A 20,666-nucleotide genomic window follows, 5' to 3' on the forward strand; every position below is an offset into this window, starting at 1 on the left:
GTGTGTCTCCCTCTGTACTGTGTGTGTGTGTCTCTCCCTCTGTACTGTGTGTGTGTGTCTCTCCCTCTGTACTGTGTGTGTGTGTCTCTCCCTCTACTGTGTGTGTGTGTCTCTCCCCCTGTACTGTGTGTGTGTGTGTGTGTGTCTCCCTCTACTCTGTGTGTGTCTCTCCCTCTACTGTGTGTGTGTGTCTCTCCCTCTGTACTGTGTGTGTGTGTGTCTCTCCCTCTGTACTGTGTGTGTGTCTCTCCCTCTGTACTGTGTGTGTGTGTGTGTCTCTCCCTCTGTACTGTGTGTATGTGTCTCTCCCTCTGTACTGTGTGTGTGTGTGTGTCTCCCTCTGTACTGTGTGTGTGTGTGTGTGTGTGTCTCTCTCTCTCCCTCTGTACTGTGTGTGTGTGTCTCTCTCTCTCCCTCTGTACTGTGTGTGTGTGTCTCTCTCTTTCTGTCTGTGCTGTCTCTCTCTTATACTGTGAGTGTCTCTCTCCTTCTCTCTCTCTGTGTGCTGTGTCTGTCTCCCTCTGTACTGTCTGTATGTTGTGTCCTTCCCTACTGTGTGTGTATCCCTCTTTACTCTGTGTGTGTGTGTGTGTGTGTGTGTGTGTGTCCCTCTACTGTTTGTGTGTGTGTGCGTGTGTGTCCCTCTTTACTCTTTGTGTCCATCCCTCTATACTACCTGTCTCTCTTTACTCTGTGTGTATGTGTGTGTGTGTGTGTGTGTATGTGTGTGTGTGTCCTTCTGTACTATATCTGTCTCTTTACTATTTGTGCATGTCTCTGTTTATTGTGTGCATGTGTGTATCCCTCTATACTGTGTCTATGTCTATACTACACTTGGCTCTTTACTACACTTTCCCTCTCCCCGATCCTCATCGTTACAGAATCCTGGCATCCCCCCGGTGGACATGGTCAGAGACCCCCGAGTTGGACGCATATGGACCAAAAGCAAAGAGCTGGATTTACCGATTCCAAAATTCAAGGTAAAATAACGGGAAGTGTTTCCCCACTGACAGCCCAACCCAGCACACGTGTAACCCACTGATAGGAAAACAAAGAGCTTAAATCACTATTAAATTATTCTCGTTTATTCTCAATTCTGTTTTTAATAATAAAATGATTCTTATTAATATGAGGAAGCATTGGGAAAGTGCGCACGGAGTAAACTTATAATAAGTTATAAGCTTTACATTCAATATAGCGCCTTATCACATCATTGAGACGTCTCAAAGCGCTTCACAGGACACTTTGTAAAATGGATTGACTGTGTATTTTGTGGGTGAAACACGGCAATTGCGCACAGCAGTGTCCTACAAACAGTCGTGGATTGAGTGACCAAGTTTTTTTTTTTTTTTGGAGGGATTATTATCCCCGGAAATTGATCTGCCAATCAACTAACAACCGGGTTCCTACTTACTGCTAGGTAAACGGAAGCGTGTGGAGTAAGGAAACGTGCCTAAGGTTTCGCCCTGTCAGGGAATCAAACCCGGGTCCTCTCACTTCGAGGCGAGCGTGCTAACCACTGCACTACAGGTCTCTGTACATAAACACACACAGCCAAACTCCACTGTCAGCCACACGCTGGACAGTCATTTAACAACATGTGATTGTCCGCCAGGACACCGGGTGGGAGAACCTCCTTTCTCTGGTTTGTTTGTCAAAATTAGGCTGACGTGTTGCGAGGCGAGCGAGTGAGAGAGCGAGCCACCACGCTAAGGTGCTTCTCTTATGTCCTTATAGACAGATTTGTGTTAGGAAATAATATCTCGGGATACAGCGTATAGTTTGGGAACATGACGTGTGCAAAGCGACTGCCAGGATGCTGGAAGGCAAAATAGATGGAGATTGGTCTTCTTTCGCCTAACAAAGTCCTATAATAATAATAATCCTTGCATTTGACACAGCGCCTTATCGCGTCCTCGAGACGTCTCAAAGCGCTTCGCAGGATACACTGTCAAGTGAATTGACTGTATATCTTGTGAATGAAATGTGGCAGCCAATTGCGCACAGCAGTGTCCCCGCAAACAGCCGTGGATTGAAGTGCCCAAGTGATGATTTATGTTCTTGCGCACGGAAACTCCGCTGATGGTTAACGGTGGCCCCCGGACGTGTTGTTTGTTCCCGTTGACAGGTGGACGAGCAGTACGTGGGACCAGTGCCACCCAAGCAGGTGACGTTCGCCAAACTGAACGACAACGTCCGCGAGGAGTTCCTCCGGGACATGTGTAAGAAGTACGGCGAGGTGGAGGAGGTCAAGATCCTGTACAACCCCAAGAACAAGAAGCATCTGGGCATCGCCAAGGTGGTCTTCGCTACCGTGAAGGGAGCCAAGGAGACGGTGCAGCATCTCCACAGCACCTCCGTCATGGGCAACATCATCCACGTGGTGCTCGACACCAAAGGTGCTTAAATCTCAGCCAAACTCCAGCAGCAGTTTGTTAAACTCTCTGTCTATGTCTGTGCCACTCTCTCTGTCGCTGCTGCTCTCTCTCTCTCTCTGTCACTGTCTGTCTCTCGCTCTCTCTCTTGTTCTCTGTCACTGCTTCTCTGTCTCTCTCTCTGTTGTTGTCTCAATCTGTCTCCATGTCTCTCTTGCTGTCTCTGTCTGTCGCTATGTTTCTCTCGCGGTCTCTCTCTCTGTCACTCTCTCTGTCACTCTGTGTCTGTCTCTCGCTGTCTCTCGGTCTCTCCTTCTCTGGTACTGGCACTGTTTCTCTCTCTCTCTCACCCCCTCTGGGCTCTAAAGTTGTGATATGGACTTGCTTGAAGTCACATGTGTACACACAAGTTGTTGAACGTTGCTAGGAAACCGACACGAGTCTTACTGTGATTGATTAAATGGGATGAAATCTGTCTTTGAGTGTGTATGCGCGCGTGTGCATGTATATGCGTGCTTGCGTGTATATGCGTGCGCATGTGGATGTGCATCTGTATGTGTGTGTGTCTGTATATGTGTGTGCATATAACCTGGTTATGTGTGTGTATATGTGTTGTGTAGCACAGTTGTGTGTCTGTATGTAGTGTGGTTGTGTGTAGCCTGGATGTGTATGTAAGTAGTGGGTGTGTTTGGTTGTGTGTGTGGATTGGTTGTGTGTGTGGATTGGTTGGGTGTGCGTGTGCGTGGATTGGTTGGGTGTGCGTGTGCGTGGATTGGTTGGGTGTGCGTGGATTGGTTGGGTGTGCGTGTGCGTGGATTGGTTGGGTGTGCGTGGATTGGTTGGGTGTGCGTGGATTGGTTGGGTGTGCGTGGATTGGTTGGGTGTGCGTGGATTGGTTGGGTGTGCGTGGATTGGTTGGGTGTGCGTGGATTGGTTGGGTGTGCGTGGATTGGTTGGGTGTGCGTGGATTGGTTGGGTGTGCGTGGATTGGTTGGGTGTGCGTGTGTGTGGATTGGTTGGGTGTGCGTGTGTGTGGATTGGTTGGGTGTGCGTGGATTGGTTGGGTGTGCGTGTGCGTGGATTGGTTGGGTGTGCACGGATTGGTTGGACCTGCGCGCATTGACTGGGTGGAAGGAGTGCGCCACAGCCGCACGCACAACCACACGCCGCACGCACAACCACACCACACGCACAACCAATCCACACACGTACACACAACCAATGTGTGTGTGTGTGGCGTGCTGTGGCGCTCGTGTGTGGCATGCTGTGGCGCATGGGCACGGGGCCATATGGCGTGTGTGGCGTGGTTGTGTGTATATGGCATGTGTGTGGCGCATGTGTGTGGCGCATGTGTGTGGTGCATGTGTGTGGCGCATGTGTGTGGCATGGTGTGTGTAACGTTGTGTGTGTGTGTGTGTGGCGTTGTGTGTGTGTGTGTGGCATGGTGGTGTGTGTGTGGCATGGTGGTGTGTGGCGCGGTTGTGTGTGTGGCGCGCGCGGCGTGTGGGTGGCGTGGTTGGGTGTGTGTATATGCGTGTGTGGCGTGGTTGCGTGTGTATGTGTGAGGCGTAGTTTTTTGTGTGTGTGGGGCGTGGTTTTTTGTGTGTGTGTGTGTAGCCTGGTTGTGTGTGTGTGTGTGTAGCCTGGTTGTGTGTGTGTGTGTAGCCTGGTTGTGTGTGTGTGTGTAGCCTGGTTGTGTGTGTGTGTGTAGCCTGGTTGTGTGTGTGTGTGTGTGTGTGTAGCCTGGTTGTGTGTGTGTGTGTGTAGCCTGGTTGTGTGTGTGTGTGTGTAGCCTGGTTGTGTGTGTGTGTGTGTGTGTAGCCTGGTTGTGTGTGTGTGTGTATATAAAAATAATGTAATAATCTTTGCTTTTGATATAGCGCCTTCTGTCATTGAGATGTCTTACAGCGCTTCACAGGGTATATTGTAAAGTGGAGTGACATTTTTTGCGGGCAACACGTTTAGCCTGTGTGTGTGGCGTGGTTGTGTGTGTGGCGTGGTTGTGCGCGCGCGTGTGTGTGTGTGGGTGCGTGTGTGTGTGTGTAGCCTGGTGGTTTTGCGTGCGTGAGCGCTGGTGGCGTGATTGTGCGTGCGGGTGGCGTGCGGGTGGGGCGCATGTGTGTAGCCTGGTGAGCGTGTGGGGGTGGGGGGGCGCGGGTGTGTGTGTGTGTGTGTGTGTGTGTGAGGGTATTGTGTGATAATGGTGCTGTCTCTGACCCCCCCCCCCCACCCCACAGGAGAGCACCGACTGAGATATTACGAACTGCTGGTGAGCGGCCAGTTCACACCTCAGACTCTCCCCGTGGGCACAGAGACCTTACCGGAAACCTCCCCACCCGCCAGCAGCGAGCTCCCGCAGGTACCCGCTCTCCCTTAATAATAATAATAATAATAATAATCATCATCATCATCATCTACCTTCGAACCTCTTCAGCCGGAGATGAGACCAGCGACTGTGGCTTATGACCGATGTTTGTCCATCGGACAGCGTCCCAGTCGTAGAGCGAGCGACCGGTTTTATTTGGGGGATTGTTGGCCAAGACACTCGGGGTGGGGGCTGGGGGGGTGGAGGGAGGGAGAGAGGGAGAGAGAGAGACCCCCTTCTCTTCCCGGATAGCGCCCCGGGAGACGCTTAACGTCCACCTGAATGGGGCATAGAGGCGGGGAGCTCGGTTTCACATCTCGTTCGATGTTGGGGTGGGAGGGAGGGGGGAGCTTTCGGGAAAGAAATGTGTCTAAATCTTCTTTTTTTCTTTCAACCACACCCCCCCCCACCCCACCCCTCACACACCCACCCTGACCAGGCCAACGATTTGCCGAAGGTGCGGCAGGGAGACAGCTACCTGACGATGGGGCCCTCGTCGGTCACTCCCAACAGCGGCACCCCCTTCTCTCACGACACGGCCTACTCCAGCCTGCGGCAGGACACTCCCAACTCCTACAGCCAGTATACCCCCCAGTCCTCCCAAGGCACCCCACACACCCCCCGCCAGGGGACCCCTTACTCCCAGGACTCTAGCTACTCCAGCAGGCAGACCACTCCGGCCTACACTTTCGCCCCGGAGCCTGGTTACAAGCCCCGGCGGGCCGAGGCCAGCTTCCAGGAATCGTTCAGGCGCCTGGGACACCTGTACGGCCACAACCCAGGGTCCTACCGGAGCGGGGAGATGGGGTACAACAGCTACAAGGGCTCGCGCTCGGAGTCTGGGGCCTACCCGCTGGGCCAGGCCGGTGCGGCCTACCCGGGGCCTATCAGCCCTTACCAGAGCCTGCACACAGCCTCCTCCGCCACAGCCCCCCCTCTCCCGGCCTACACCCGGCCCCCGGAGCCCGCACCGCAAGCTCCCCGCGAGCACGGCTACCGCAGGCCGCCCACGGAACACTACGCCCACAACCACGACTCCACGCCGACACACCCAGCCCCCGACCGGCCGGAGGAGCCGTTGCCGGGCGACGGGAGCAGCGACCCACCGCCGGCGACTGCACCCTTCGGGAAATCACCCCCGAGCGCTCGCTCACGCCCGAGACTCTCGTCTCGGAGCCCGCTGCCCTCATCGCCGCCATCGCCGCCGCCGTCGGGCCTAGTCTCCCCAACAGCCTGGACTCTCGCATCGAGATGCTGCTGAAGGAGCAGAGGACCAAGCTGCCCTTCCTGACCGAGCACGACTCGGACGGCGAAGTCAAGATGGAGCCCAGCCCCGTCTCCTCCTCGTCCTCGCAGCTCTCCCCGCTGGCCTCGGCCCTCCCGCCCCGAGGCCTGGGACCCTCCTCGCGGCCCCCCAGCACAGGCTTGGAGGACATCAGCCCCACGCCCCTGCCGGACTCGGACGAGGAGGACGAACTTGTTACGGACACGGTCAACCCCAACCTCAACGCTAACTCCAGGCCTGGCTCGGAGGCCGGGACCACCCCTGTGGACCAGGCTGGACAGACATGTCACTTCCCCGCTCCCCCTGAGGCCCCAGACACGGGACAGGAAAACGCCCAACTGTCGCCCCCGCCCCCGCTACCGCCCGACCCGCCCGACGAAGAGGTAAGTGAGGACAATGCAGCTATTCCAGCCCCCCCCCGCCCCGGCTGGGCCTGAGGTAACCGTGAGGGGGGTCGGTGCCCCGGGGTCCTGGCCGACGCTGACCGGATAACGTGACTCGTTTCTTTTTCGCTGCGTGTGGGATGAAACGAACGGCGGGGGTGGGGGGGGGGGGAAATAGTCACTACACTGAGCGGTAACTGCCATAAAGAGCCTCGAAGGGTGACCTCACCCGTCGGTCTGGTGTACAAACGAGGGCTCGGAAATTGGCCGGCCATCCCATAATAAACGCGACTGTGGGGGGAGAGAGGTGGGGGGAGAGAGGTGGGGGGAGAGAGGTGGGGGTGCTCGCGGCGAGGGTAGCGTTTATTACGGGATGCCCGGCGCGCAGGGAAATGCCGAGTACTTTTTTTATAATCACAGTAATAATCCCGGCATTAGGTACAGCGCATTATCACTTCAAAGCGCTTCACAGAATATACGGCAAAGCGGAGCGACCGTCCCACGGGCGGCGGTGGATTGAGTGACCGCATTCTTGGCTGCGATGTTGCCGGCGGATCTTATCGATGCAGCTGTTGAGATAAAGACCTGGAGAGAGAGAGAGAGAGATTTTGTGTGTGTGTGTGTGTGTGTGTGTGTGAGTGTGAGTGAGGCGGGCGGGTGGGAGGGTGGAGAGAGAATGGTGGGGGCTATTAGGCCATTTAACTGATTAAACGTTCCTTCCTTCCTGTACTCTGGTGAGGTTCTCTCTCTCTCTCTCTCTCTCTCTCTCTCCGCCGCCCCCCCCCCCACCCCATCCTCCACGGTTGCAAACTGCCGGGTATATGGGTTGGTGCCTGAGAGTTAATGAGACGCAATCCAGAAAGGAAATGACACAAAACAAACTCGCGAGAGAGAGAGAGAGAGAGAGTTGGGGGGGGGGGGGGGGGGGCGGAACGACAAAAAAACAACTCTCTCTTTCTCTCGTTCCCTCTTTCTCTCTCTCTCTCCTCTCTCTCACTCTCGTGCTCTCTTGGCTCAGACGCTGTGGCCTCTTGGAAGCCAGCCAGAGCTGTGCGTGTGTGCGTGTGCGTGTGCGTGTGTGTGCGTGCGTGTGTGTGTATGTGTGTGACAGACCAGCATGTGATGTGTGAAGAAGGCAAATGGGCGTCTATGTGGAAATCTGATCTCATTCACAGCAGAGCCGGGGCTTGCCTTGTGCTGTTGCGTTGTAGCGCTCGCTTCCCCCCCACGCCCTCCCCCTCCCCTCCCGCCCCACACACACACACCACACACACAGGATCAGACCTGTGCCTCCCCCCACACACCCCACCCCTACACACCACCGTCTTACAGTACACAGAGTTCCCTCACTGGTGACGCCTCACTCACTGTATGCAGGAGGCTCCCACCTTGGAATATATCTTTCATCACCACTCTGGCCTCTCTCTCTCTCTTTCTATGTCCCCCCACCCACCCCCCACCACCCACCCACACACACACACACACCGCACACATTACAATCTCTTTCATCCTTTCCTTATGAAAAGAAATGAATAATAATTTGATCACTCAATCCACGACTGTTTGTGGGACGCCCACAAAACACGCAATCACTACACTTTACAGTGTATCCTGTGGAGCGCTTTTGAGACGTCTCGATGACGTGATGAAGCGCTGCATCAAATGCAAGATGGTGGCGGGGGACGGGGACGGGTGGGCAAGGGTGGTGGGGGAGTCTCTTGCCCATGATTCCCTTTTATCAGACAGTGAACGTGGGTTCCTGTGGAGAGGGCTCGTAAGTGTGTGTGTGTGGGGGGGGGGGGGGGGAATGTGGATGGGTCTTTTTACCCTCGGAGAGACGAGTCCTGACGGACACCTGTAGATGTCAGTCAGTCGTTCACATCAGCCGCAGCGTCTTAAACAGCTGGACAGGGAGAAACAGGTGTTTTATTGTTATAATAAGTGTCCCAGAATGAGGATTATTTTCCTAAATCTTTCTTTTCTTACCACGATCTGTGACATTGTGCGAAGGAGACTTTTATTGGCGGTTTGTTATTTTGGGCAGGGAGAGGTTAATCCTGGTTAAAGCAACAAGGGCCTCTTCCCCGCGCCCCCCACCCGCCCGTCCCCGCCCACCTGCGACCCCTTGAAATCTTGACCTTTGACAATGAACCGTCCATAAATCTCTTGAAAACCTCCATCAATTTGAGCATTTCAAGGAAAATGTTAACAAACTTTCGGACTTGGGACATGAATCTGTGGCTCGGCCACTCTCCCGGGAGGGAGGGGGACGGTGGGGGGGACTCTTTGTGCTCACAGTCCGGGCTGATGTTCCAGTGCGGGTGGTGGGGGGGTTCACTGTTGGTCTCTGTTTTTCGGATAAGTCATTAAAACCGAGGGCGCGCGCGGTCTGCTCTCTGCTCAGGTGTAAGTTAAAGATCCCACGGCGCTGTTGGGACGCAGAGAAGAGTTTCTCTCTCTCTCCCTGTATCCTGGCCCTCAATCCCCTCCCGATAACACTGGTTGCTCACCTCGTGGCTGTTTTGAGAGATTTTGAGGGGCGTACATAACAGTCACTACACTGGAGAGTAATCACCGGAAAGTGCTCTCAGATGTCTTGTGTCTTGGTGTTGTAGTGGGCTATTAAAATGCCATTTCTTTCTTTTTCTCTTGCTTTTACCTTTCTCTCTTTCTTTGTTATCTCTTTCTCTCTTGCTTTTTCTCTGCCTTTTTCTTTTTTCCTTTACTCTTCCTCACTCTCTCTTTCTCTCTCTCTGTTCATTTCCCTCTCTCTCTCTCTCTCTCTCCCTTTTTCCTGAAGCGCAGTGACTCTTTCTGTTTTTTCTTCTTGTTTTTTTTTCCTTCTCTCTCTCTCTCTCTCTCTCTCTCCCCTCTCTATGTCTCTCTCGTTCTCCCTTTCCTCTCCTCTCTTTGAACGTTAGGATTCAGAAGCTTTGCAGTGTCTCTGACCGCTCTCTCTCTCTCTCTCTCTGTGCCCCCTGTGTGTAGGCTCCCCAATCCTCGGGTGAGGACATGGAGATATCTGACGACGAGACGCCGGGCAGCCCGATAACCAGCGGCAACTGCTCCAAAGCCATCGTGGTCAGCGCATCCAACTCCGCGGTCATCCCTCCAGCGATCTCCATCCCACCTCCGGGATTCCCCCCGCTCCCCCCTCAACCCCCGGGCTTCCCTCTGCCCCCTCCCCTCCCCCCTCCGCCCACAGTCACCGTCCCACCCCCACCTCTCCCGGCCCGGCCTGACCTGTGCCCACCAGGCGTGCCCCCTCCTCCGCCCCCTCCCCCACCCCCTCCCCCACCCCCACCTCCCATGCTCCCCCATCTCCCTCCCTTCCCTCCGGGCATGTACCCCATGATCTCCATGGACCTGATGAACTGCATCGGCACCCAGTGGGGGAGCATGCAGATGTCCTTCCAGATGCAGACGCAGATGTTGAGCCGTATGATGCAGGCACAAGGGCCATCCCACTACCCGCCCTTCTTGGCCACTGGAGTCAGTGCCGGGGCAGGGGTGGGGGTGGCGGCCGGGGTAGGCGTGGCGGCCGGGGTGGGCGTGGGGGCGGGGGTGCAGTTCAGTAGTGTGCAGCCCTACCGGCCTTACGTGGTGGGCGCCAACCTCACCCACGGCCAGCAGTGGACGCCGCTGCCCAAGTTCGACCCCACCGTGCCACCGCCGGGCTACGCCGAGCCCAAGAAGGAGGACCCCCACAAGACGACCATCGAGGGCGTGCTGCTGGCTGTCATGAAGGAGCTGAAGAGTATCATGAAGCGGGACCTCATCCGCAAGATGGTGGAGATGGTGGCGTTCAGGACCTTCGACGAGTGGTGGGAGCGGAAGGAACGCAAAGCCAAGGTCAGCCAGGTCAGGTCACCGACAGCTTGCGTTTTACACAGCGCCCACTTTGTGCGCACGCGCACAGACAGACGCGTGCGCGCGCGCACACACACACACACATACGCACACACAGAGGCGCTCACACACATAGTCACATGTACACACACACAGTTGCACGTACACACACACAGACGCACATACATACAAACAGACAACAACAACTTGTATTTATACAGCACCCCTGACACCGGTCAGCATCTCAGATGCAGAGCCGGTGGGGCTGGGGGGGGGGGGGAGGGAGAGAGGAGGTGACCATAACCACCCTCAAAGAGGAAGGTTGGAGTTGAGACAATCTAATGGCAGGACAGGCTCGAGGGGCCTGGGTTCTGGAACCGATTCGAACCCGAGCGTTCTGCTCTTAAACCAGGCACGACTCCCGAGAGCCGGCCGGCCGGCCAGGCGGGGAGAGTAGGTCTGCGTCCATCCGCCACCCCCCGCCCCATACATACGCACACACACACACACATCACATGCATGCACACCCACATACATGCACGCACACTCCTCATACATGCACACACACACACACACACACACACTTCACGTACATGCACGCACACATTCCGCATACATGCACACACACCACATACGTGCACACACACGCACACACACCCCACACACCACATACATGCACACACACGCACACATTCCACATACATGCACACACACACACAGACACATTTCACATACATACACACACATCACACACACGCACCACATACACACACACTCACACACCACATACACCACACACACATCACACGCACACACACACGCGCCACGTGTTGCCGTTTTCATATGAAACTTCACATTATTGATCTGCAACAAAGAAAGATGAGCCCTCACTATCGCCACCCAGTGGCAAAGCCGGGTATCATGTCCATCAGTGAATCCAGATGGAGTCACAGTATCTGTGTGTGTGTGTGTCACCCACAAAACACACAGTCACTACACTTTACAGTGCAGCCTGTGAAGCACTTTGAGACGCTGTGACGTACATGTTAAGGCGCTGTATCGAATTGCAAAGATTGTTATGTATTACTATTTAAAGGTCTCTCTCTCTCTCTCTCTCCCTCCGCAGACCTCGCAAACTCCCATCAAATCAACGGACCTGATCAAGGACGACGAGAGGCCTAAAGCCAAGGAGACCTCGGCTCAGGCTTCCACGTGTTTGCTGGAAAACTGGCATAAAGGGGAGGGGCTGGGGTACGAGGGCATGGGCCTGGGTATGGGCCTGAGGGGAGCCATCCGTCTGCCCTCTTTTAAGGTAGGAGATCGCTCGCTCTCAGTGCTTATGAATACACTCTCTCTTTCTCTCTCTCTTCTCTTGCCTGGGGAGTCAGCAGTGACTGGATTTAAATCCGTCACATTGTGGGGGGAGGTACACTGAGCTCACAGTAATAGCTGAGGCTCCAGCAATCGAGCGCTGGGGAGGAGGGTTCTCTCTCCCCACCCCCCCAATGGTCAAGCGCCGAGTCCTTCAAACCAGACGTTATTAAACCGAGGTCCGCGTCAGTGTCCTGTTAAGGTGGAAGTTAAAGACCCACTGTGTCGCTGTTGGAAAAGAGAAGGGAGTTTCTCTCTCTCTCTCTCTCTCTCCTGGGGAGACCTGCCTTATCTGATTCTCCCTTTCCCCCTCCCCCCCAACCCCCACCACTCTCTCTGCGGTGGGTTCACAGGTGAAGAGGAAGGAGCCCCCAGACCCGGCCTGCGCTGGAGATCAGAAGCGGATCCGACCGTCCACTCCTCTGGACGACGATGACGAAGGTTCGTTTGCATTTTGCTTAACAGCGGGTCTGGTCTGTGCGCTGCTCGGGCAGACAGGAAAGCTCTCCCACAGTGCTATTGGGAAAAGAGAATTGGGATCTCTCTCTCTCCCTTTCTCTATTACGACTGTTTGTGGGACTCTCCTGTACGCAGTTGGCTGCCACGTTTCACCCACAGCATACGCAGTCGATCCACGTTGCGATCTGTGTTCTGTGAAGCGCTTTGAGACGTCTCAACGATGCGATGAGGCTTTTATATCAAATGCAAGGATTATTATTATTATCGAGTCCTTCCTTTTGACCGCGTCGCCATTCACCCTCCGTTGTGTAAATGCAATATGTTGTTATTGTTGTTCTGAGTCACCAACTCTGGCGATGTTGGGCTTGGCCGTTGGAATCGGTTGTGTTTGGTTTTGCCGTGAGGTTGGCTTTGCCGGCCTCTCGGATCTGACTTCTCCCCTGTGGCCTGGCTCAGAGTCGGAGCGAGACCGGGACATGTCGGACGTGGCCAGTCACTCCTCGGAGATGTCCAAGAGAGACCTGGAGTCTGTGAGCGAGCGGCGCAAACCGGCCAAAGCCCTGAAACTGGACAGCGAGGGGGAGGAGGAGGAGGAGACATCCGGCAAGGAGGAGGAAGAGGAAGAGTCCTTCTCGGAGAAAGACGAAGATGAGGACGAGATCTCAGCCAAAGCCTCATCCGAAAAGGTTCAACTTCATTGTCATCTGCTCCCACCCCGGCCTCGCGCCCTCTCCTCCCTCCCCTTCCCAGCCTTGCTCTCCCCAGTGAGAACTCAGCCACTCTTCTCCCCCCGCGACCCCCCCCACACACACACGCACACACACACTCCATCTACAAACCTCCTCAGCATCACTCGCTGCTTTGAAAATCTGTCAAAAGATTTTTGTCTTTGACTGCACCGCATCTCTCCACCCCTCCCCCTCCACCCCCCCATCGAGATTTTCTGATGCTGCCCTGACCAGCGCGTGCGAGAGAGAGAGAGAGACCCTCACGTGCTCTCTCGCTCAGACCCCTCCTCATTGTGCTGGTGCTTCTAGGAGGAGGACGAGGACGATGACGATGATGAAGATGCGGACGCCGAGACCAGTGAGAAGGAGGAGCTGGACTCTGACGAAGGTGAGGCCTTGATCATGTCCCCTGCGCCGCCCCCCCCCCCCCTCCCCCCCCGCCCCTCTGACTCGCAGTGTTTACCTACAGAGCACGCACAGTAACTACACTTCACAGCCAGTGTCATCAAGCGCTTTGAGACGTCTCAACGACGTGATAAGGCGCTATATCAAGGATTATTCTTATTATTGTGGTCGTTGAGGATCTGGGGTTCAGTGTGAGCTCACAATCCTCACAATCCGGCGCACTAAAGCGATTCAGTTAAACGTAACCGACCATTAAACCATCTGGCAACGCCGTGTAACCGCGGCGACACTGTGTGTGCTGCGCAGACGAAGTGACCAGCGCCGCCTCGTCCAAAGCTGAGATCGAGTCGTCGGACGACAGCGACGAGTCCTCGGAATACGAGTCCAGCTCCGAGGAAGAGGAGGAGGAGGAGGAGGATGAGGAAGAACAGGAAGGGGAGGAGGCGGGGGAGAGGGAAGAGGAAGAAGAAGAGGAGGAGAGGGAGAGTCTGCTGTCGGCTGCGGCGGAGGTAGAGCCGGGGCTGGAGGCCGGGGATGCGCAGACGGAGCCGGTGACTGTGTTGGTGATGGATGTCCTGGAGGGGCCGGTGCCGGGGGAAGAGGAGGAGGAGGAGGAGGCGACTACGACGGTGGAGATGGATTTAAAGCGGCCGCCGTCACCACCAGGTAACCGAGGGACGGGCCTTGGGGCAGGAGGTTGGGCCTGGAGCTGGGGAGAGGGGTCTGGGGTGGGGGGGGGTGTGAGGGAGGGTCTGTGAGGGTGTGTGAGGGGCTGTGGTTGGTCTCTGATCTCTGTTCCCGTTTACCTGCCTTAGCCCTGGAGCCAGAGCCGGCGCCGGAAGCCGAGGTCCCGGAGTTGGCAGTGAGCGAGGAAGGGCCCGTCCGGCCGCCCACTCCCATTGGATCGCCGGCCGGAGCGCCGGAGAGCGAGAGCGACATTCCCGGAAAGCAGGATCCAGAGCTGGTGGTTCCCGAGCCGGAGCGAGAGCCGGAGCCAGAACCAGAACCGGCCACGGGGGGTAGAGAGACGCTGACCTCACCGGGAGGCCAGGAGCCGAAGGTGGATGTACCACGGACACCGGGGAGGGAGCTCGTCACACACCCCCTCACCGCGGAGCCCCCCCGGCTCCCCCCCACCCCAACCGAGCGCCCGACCCTGGGCAAGAGCGTGTCTGAGGAGGGCCCACCCCGGACTCCCGGGCGGGACTTCACCCCTGACCCCATGCGGGGGGTCGCGGGGTCGCACGGGCAGGCTGAGCCTGTGCCCCCCACCCCCGGCGCCGAAGCCCCCTCAGCGGCCACAGCCTAACCCCCGGGGGATCCCCCAGCCCTTTCAGCTACCCCTCCCACTCCCCCGGCCTGGCCCCCATTCCACGCACCCCCGGCCGGGACTTCAGCTTCTGCGGAGTTTTCCCGGAGCCCGGAGCGGCGGCGGCTCCACTCTCGGTGTGTAAGAAATCCTCACTGGACTCGGAGTGGGAGCGAGCGTCACCGGTCCTCAGTCTGAACAACCTCATCCCTCCGTCCCTCCCTCTCTCCCTCTCTCTCCCTCTCACTCTCTCTCCCCTGAGCCTGTCCCTCGGCTCCTCTAAGCTTCCCGCTGACTCCCTTCCTGTCCCGCCTGCTCCCGTTCCCATCTGCGTTCCCGTCCCCGTCCCGGTCCCGGCCCCCTCAGCCAAGCTGGCAACCGCGCTGAGCCGGCCGGAGCCTGAGCCGGAGGAGCCGCGGAGCGAGGCCGAGGTGTCCGAACCTTCGGCTCTTTTCCCGACGATCCCTCCCGGTGGCGTTCCTGAACAAAGGTTCGAGCGGGGGGAGGAAGAGGAGCAGGCCGAGGTGAAGGTGTGCGCACGCCCGGAGAGGCCAGGACTTGCTGACACCGACCACAGAGACTTGTCGGAGCCGCGAGAAGCTGCTCCGGCCGGAGCGAAAGACCCGGCGGCCGTCACCCTGGACTTTCGGGAAGAATCGGCGGAGCGGCGGGCAGAGAGCGTTCCCGCCTGGGAGAGCAGGACCGGCGACGACAGAAGCAGGCTGCCGTTACTGCCCGTCAAGTGTGAGGCCGAGAGCGTGGAGGCCCGGAAGGAGCGAGGACGTCCCAGGGACCCGTTGGGCCGGAAGCAGCGGAAGCGGCACGAGCTGGAGTGGTACGAAAGGCTCCCTTCCCCCGAGCCCCCTCCCCCGCGCTCCCTGTTCCGCTCCCGCTCGGAGTTCGAGGAGATGACCATCCTGTACGACATCTGGAACGAGGGGATGGATGAGGAAGATGTCAAGTTCATGAAGCTGACCTACGACAAGCTGCTACAGCAGGACAACTGCATGGACTGTCTCAACGACACCCTCTGGGTCCATCATCCCTATATCCTTTACTCGCGTTCGTTGGAAACACTACTTGCCTGAGCGAGCAGCAAATGTATGGAACCAGAAAGTTTCGATTCTTTCAAAAGTTAATGAGATGGATTTCTCTTAGGAAATAATATCTGGGGATACAGTATATAGCCGGTGGATGGTGGAAGGAGAACTTGATGGTCCTCAGTCTTCTTTCGTCTAGGCTTTCCTGTGTTCTTTTTTTCTCGTGCTGTTTGGAGAATCTAGAACCATGGGTCACAGTCTTAAGATTAAGGGACAGCCCCTTCGAACAGAGTTGAGGAAACACTTCTTCACTCAGAGGGTAGTGAATTTATGGAATTCTCGACCCCAGAGGCTGTAGCTGCTCAGTCCTTGAACATATTCAAGACTGAGATTGATAGATTTCTAAAGGATAGAGGGATTAAGGGATATGGGGATAAGGCGGGCAGATGGAATTGGGTTAGAAGATCAGCCATGATCTTATTGAATGGTGGGGCACAGGCTCGAGGGGCTGAATGGTTCCTAATTCCTATGTTCATATGTCTATTCTGTGAAGCGCACTGAGGGGTGCGAGCGCTAAGCGGACTGGCCCGCTGCGCTCCTCCCCTTCTTGCCCCCCCCACCCCCCCCCCACCCCGAGGATTTTCCTTAACACCTCTCACGCACCAACGTGCCCAAGGTGAAGAGGAAGAAGAAGGAGGACGGGCTGAGGGAGCACGTGACGGGCTGTGCGCGCAGCGAGGGCTACTACAAGATCAGCAAGAAAGACAAAGCCAAATACCTCAACATCAGCGGCACCCCCGTGGATGAGCCCCCAACAGACACACAGGTAAGGGGAGGCGGCGGGCTTCCCATTCCTCACACCCCACCACCCCCCCACCAAGAATAGCTCAGAGAGAGCCGGACTTTCAGCCCTGGGATCTCTGAATGCTCCGTGTGCAAACTGTCAATACACAGAGGCCACAAAGAATTTAATTTTGCCGTTGACAATCCATGTTTACACATGGTTTACACATGGCGAATTCTACCTGTGTTTACACTTGATTTACACAATCTCCTCCTCTCTTTATTTTAAAGATAATTATCTGTGTGTGTGTGTGTGTGTGTGTGTGTGTGTGGTGGGGGGTGTGTGGGGGGAGGTCAGTGAGAATTAAATTGATGTGAAACACAGTGTGGATAGAGCACTCTAGTGGTGCCCTTGGTGTTGATTAAGATATGTGTGGCCAGGCGCATGATTAGGGGGGGGAGTGGGGGGGGGGGCAGGGAGGATGGACATTGCCGTGGTGTTTGTGGGGTGCAGTGGGGGGGGGGGCGGAGAGATTGCTGTGTTGGGGTCTGATGTCCAGCCTATCTCTCCCCAGGGAATGAGCATTCCAGCCCAACCTCACGCCTCCACCCGGGCGGGCTCCGAGAGGCGATCAGAGCAGCGACGCCTCCTGTCCTCCTTCATGGGGGGGCTGCCCGCCGACAGCGACCTCCTCAAGTTCAACCAGCTCAAGGTGTGCAGCCTGACTGCACCCTCACCTCAACTCCGCGCTCGCTCTTCATTGCCTCACTCCTTCAACCTCTCGCTCTTCATTACTTCACTCCTAATCCTCACTCCTGGATCTCCACGCTCGTTCGTTGGCTCCTGCGTTCTCTCGCTCCACACTGTATCGCTTGCTCCTTCACTTCCACGCTCTCTCACTCGCTCCTCACTTCTGTGCTCGCTCCTGCACTTACAGACACCAGAAAGTATTTATTGACACATGAGGGAAGTGAGAGTGGAGGGGAGGGGGATTGCAGCGGAGTTGGAGGCTGCAGGGGGTGGGAGTGGGCACTGTGCCTGAGACACTGGGACTTGCTAGAAGATAGATCTCCACTCTGTAACGGGCGGGTGGCATAAGTGTTGCTGACTGTGGTTGGAGCCTTGGGAACATTTGGTGGCAACCTGGGGCAAGGGGGGAGGGGATGGGGGGGGGGGAGGATTGCCCCAGTGCTGGGGTCTGACTGTTTGCTGACGCCGCCCACAGTTCCGAAGGAAGAAGCTGAGGTTCTCGAAGAGCCACATCCACGAGTGGGGGCTGTTTGCCATGGAGCCCATCGCTGCCGACGAGATGGTCATCGAGTACGTGGGGCAGAACATCCGACAGGTACAAACACACAGAGCCAACTCAACACTCCCCTATACCCCCCCACCCATACACACACAGAGCCAGCTTGATACTCCTCTCCCCCCCCACCCACCCCACCCCCAACATCCGCACAGAGCCAACACAACACTCCCCTACCTCCCCTCCAATACACGCACAGTGCCAACTCAACCCTCCCCTCTTCCCCCCCCCCCCACTCCCTCACACTCTCCCCTCTCCCCCCAGGTGATTGCTGACATGCGGGAGAAACGATACGAGGACGAGGGGATCGGCAGCAGCTACATGTTCCGGGTGGATCACGACTCCATCATCGATGCCACCAAATGCGGCAACTTCGCCCGGTTTATTAACCACAGCTGTAACGTGAGTAGCTCATTCCTCTCTTCTCCCCCTCCCTCCTCTTACTCTCCTCTCTTTCTTTCTCTCTTCTTTCTCTTCCCCCCTCTCTTCCCCCCCACACCCCCGTCCTCTTTCCCTCTCTCTCCTCCCTCTCAATCCTTCCATCCTCCCCCTCTCTCCTCCCTCCCTCTATCTCTCTCTCTCGCTCTCTGTCTCCCTCCTAATCCCAGTCTCAAATCCTGGCTGCAAACAAACAACGCACAAAATCTTTTAATCTTCTAACTCTTCGATTTCCTCTCCTTCCCCACCCCACCCCCCTCCCCCCAAAAACAGCCGAACTGCTACGCCAAAGTCATCACGGTGGAGTCGCAGAAGAAGATCGTGATTTACTCCAAACAGCAGATCAACGTGAACGAGGAGATCACGTACGACTACAAGTTCCCCATCGAAGACGTGAAGATCCCGTGTCTGTGCGGAGCTGAGCATTGCCGCGGGACCCTCAACTGAGGGGGGAGAGGAGGGGCGGGGGGCACGGGCAGGCAGTTTCGGTCAGACCCAGATCCCCAGTGCCTTGGGCTGACAAACTGAGCCAATGTTGGCAGAGTTCCCCCCCCACTCCCGCACCCCCCATTCTGGAGAGACAAGAGAGGGGGGGGGGGCACCCCAAAACACACAGACAGGGGATGGGGTGGCTGTCTGTGTGTGTTTGTCTGTATATGTGCGGGGAAGGGGAAAGAGAGGATGGGGTCAGGACTGCACTTGAAGGTCTGACTGTTCCCCAGTAAAACTGGTGTGAAACTCTCTTGTCTTTCTTGCCCTCCCATCCGTCACATCACGTCATGAAAGAAACTTAAAAGTTCTTCCAAGTCCTGTAGGCCACCAGCCCCCCACACCCTCTCAAACCTTCCTCCCCCCCCCACCACCGAGTCACACCTTCCTCCTTTCACCCCCTTGTGTCAATCGTTCCCTGCCCTGGAGTGTGGGAGGGGGTACAGGGGAGGAGGGAGACCGACCGACCTACATTTTGACCCATTCATAAATGCTGCTACTTTTCCCCTTCCTCCCGAGCGAGTTCCTCTCCTTTATTTTTAACGTGAGATGGAGTTAAACAAAAATGTGAAGAGGCGGGCGGGCGGCCAGTCAGAATACAGTACTTGAAGCCGGGGGACAGGGCAGGTCTTGGTGGCCCCCTTGGGCGGTGCCGAAGCCCCTCCCGTGGGGTGGAGAGGGACGGGGCAGACAGGGGGCAGGGCCCCGGGAGGGGAGGGAGGATTTGCATTTAGTACACGTTTTTGGTGCTTTTTTAAAATGCTTTATTTTCCTGGTTTCCTCTCTCCCCCCCCCCCCCCCGCCCCCCCCCACCACCACCACCCGCCCTCTCTCTTTTTATAAAAATATTTTTTTTCTCTCTTCCTCAAACTGCCGGGCGCCTGACTTTAGCTTTGTGCACTATATTCCCTTTTTATTACACAATTCCACGTTGACAGATTGATCATGAGCTCTGTATAAAAATGTCAGCCCCTCTCTCCCCACCTCTCTGTCCCCCCCTCTCTCCCCCCCCTCCCGATCCAATCAAATATCCACACCCGGGATGGGTAGGAGAGATGTGTATCTGTGTATAATTGTACAGAAATAATTTCTATCTGCATCTGGGCTGAGAGTGACGGAAGTGTACGTGTGTGTGTGTGTGTGTGCATGTGCCTGTGTGTGCACAGGCATTTGTGTGCCTGTGTGTGTGTGCACGCATGTGTGTGTGTATCTGTGTGCACGCATGTGTGCGCGTGTATCTGGGTGCGCACGCGTGCGCGTGTATCTGGGTGCGCACGCGTGCGCGTGTATCTGGGTGCGCACGCGTGCGCGTGTATCTGGGTGCGCACGCGTGCGCGTGCATCTGGGTGCACTTGCATGTCTGTGCGTACGTGCCTGTGTGTGTCTGTGTGCATATGCCTGTCAGCGTACATGCGTGTGTGTGTCCGAATGCGAGAGCCTGTGCAGAGGAAAGAATTCAAAAGTTTTTGTTTAAAAAAAATTGTAACTTCTGAGAAGAATAATTTCAGAACATCTCTCTCCTCTCCCTTCCCGCTCTGTCCCTCTCCCTCTCCCCCCCCCCCTCCACACCCCACTCCCCCCCCCACCCCTACTCCCTGCCATTCATTATTTTTTTCAGGGATCATGTCAAAAAAAAAAGTGTCAACGTTTAAAATAAAAAGAGAGAGGTTTAAAAACAATATGTAAGGGGGAGAGGGAAACGAGACAAAATAAATCAAAGTGCAAACCTCCCCACAATACTTTTACAGAAAAGCAATCCACCCACCGTGTAAATAGCACCTCCAGAACTTTCTCCTCTCTGAAAATTGTTTCTTGTGGAAACATTTTTTTTTCCGAAAAACAAACAAACAGGGAGGGAGGGAGGGAGGGAGTGGGGAAAAGAAAAAGAACGAGAAAGTTTTTGTTCACTGTTTTTTTTTTCCCCGCTCCTCCTCTCCCCCCCTTCTCTCTCTCTCTCTCTCTCCCCCCTCCCTTCCCCGAAAACCGGTTCCTTTGTATTTTTCGGAAGCTTGTAAATAATTTATTATAAAGAGAAGTCACTTTTCTAATTCAGGGCTGTCAAAAAATAAAAAAGGGGATC

The 20,666-nt window shown here is 56.0% G+C and overlaps 1 protein-coding gene across 1 annotated transcript in view; it reads left to right on the forward strand.

Annotated features, from left to right (window-relative positions):
- The window catches only part of setd1ba (SET domain containing 1B, histone lysine methyltransferase a), a 21,444-nt gene extending 2,766 nt beyond the window's left edge, over positions 1 to 18,678 (forward strand). The window contains exons 3-20 of the mRNA XM_042337357.1: positions 882 to 980; positions 2,129 to 2,399; positions 4,613 to 4,734; positions 5,180 to 5,922; positions 5,961 to 6,408; positions 9,397 to 10,260; positions 11,384 to 11,569; positions 11,982 to 12,069; positions 12,544 to 12,773; positions 13,125 to 13,203; positions 13,527 to 13,886; positions 14,036 to 14,481; positions 14,814 to 15,576; positions 16,229 to 16,395; positions 16,928 to 17,065; positions 17,579 to 17,698; positions 17,924 to 18,061; positions 18,371 to 18,678. Of these exons, the coding sequence (XP_042193291.1) occupies positions 882 to 980; positions 2,129 to 2,399; positions 4,613 to 4,734; positions 5,180 to 5,922; positions 5,961 to 6,408; positions 9,397 to 10,260; positions 11,384 to 11,569; positions 11,982 to 12,069; positions 12,544 to 12,773; positions 13,125 to 13,203; positions 13,527 to 13,886; positions 14,036 to 14,481; positions 14,814 to 15,576; positions 16,229 to 16,395; positions 16,928 to 17,065; positions 17,579 to 17,698; positions 17,924 to 18,061; positions 18,371 to 18,544 (5,436 nt within the window). The 3' untranslated portion in view covers positions 18,545 to 18,678. The remainder of the gene's footprint in view (positions 1 to 881; positions 981 to 2,128; positions 2,400 to 4,612; positions 4,735 to 5,179; positions 5,923 to 5,960; positions 6,409 to 9,396; positions 10,261 to 11,383; positions 11,570 to 11,981; positions 12,070 to 12,543; positions 12,774 to 13,124; positions 13,204 to 13,526; positions 13,887 to 14,035; positions 14,482 to 14,813; positions 15,577 to 16,228; positions 16,396 to 16,927; positions 17,066 to 17,578; positions 17,699 to 17,923; positions 18,062 to 18,370) is intronic.
- Positions 18,679 to 20,666: the final 1,988 nt, after the last annotated feature.

This window comes from Callorhinchus milii, unplaced genomic scaffold, assembly GCF_018977255.1.
Source record: "Callorhinchus milii isolate IMCB2004 unplaced genomic scaffold, IMCB_Cmil_1.0 Scaffold8, whole genome shotgun sequence".
Classification (NCBI taxonomy): domain Eukaryota; kingdom Metazoa; phylum Chordata; class Chondrichthyes; order Chimaeriformes; family Callorhinchidae; genus Callorhinchus; species Callorhinchus milii.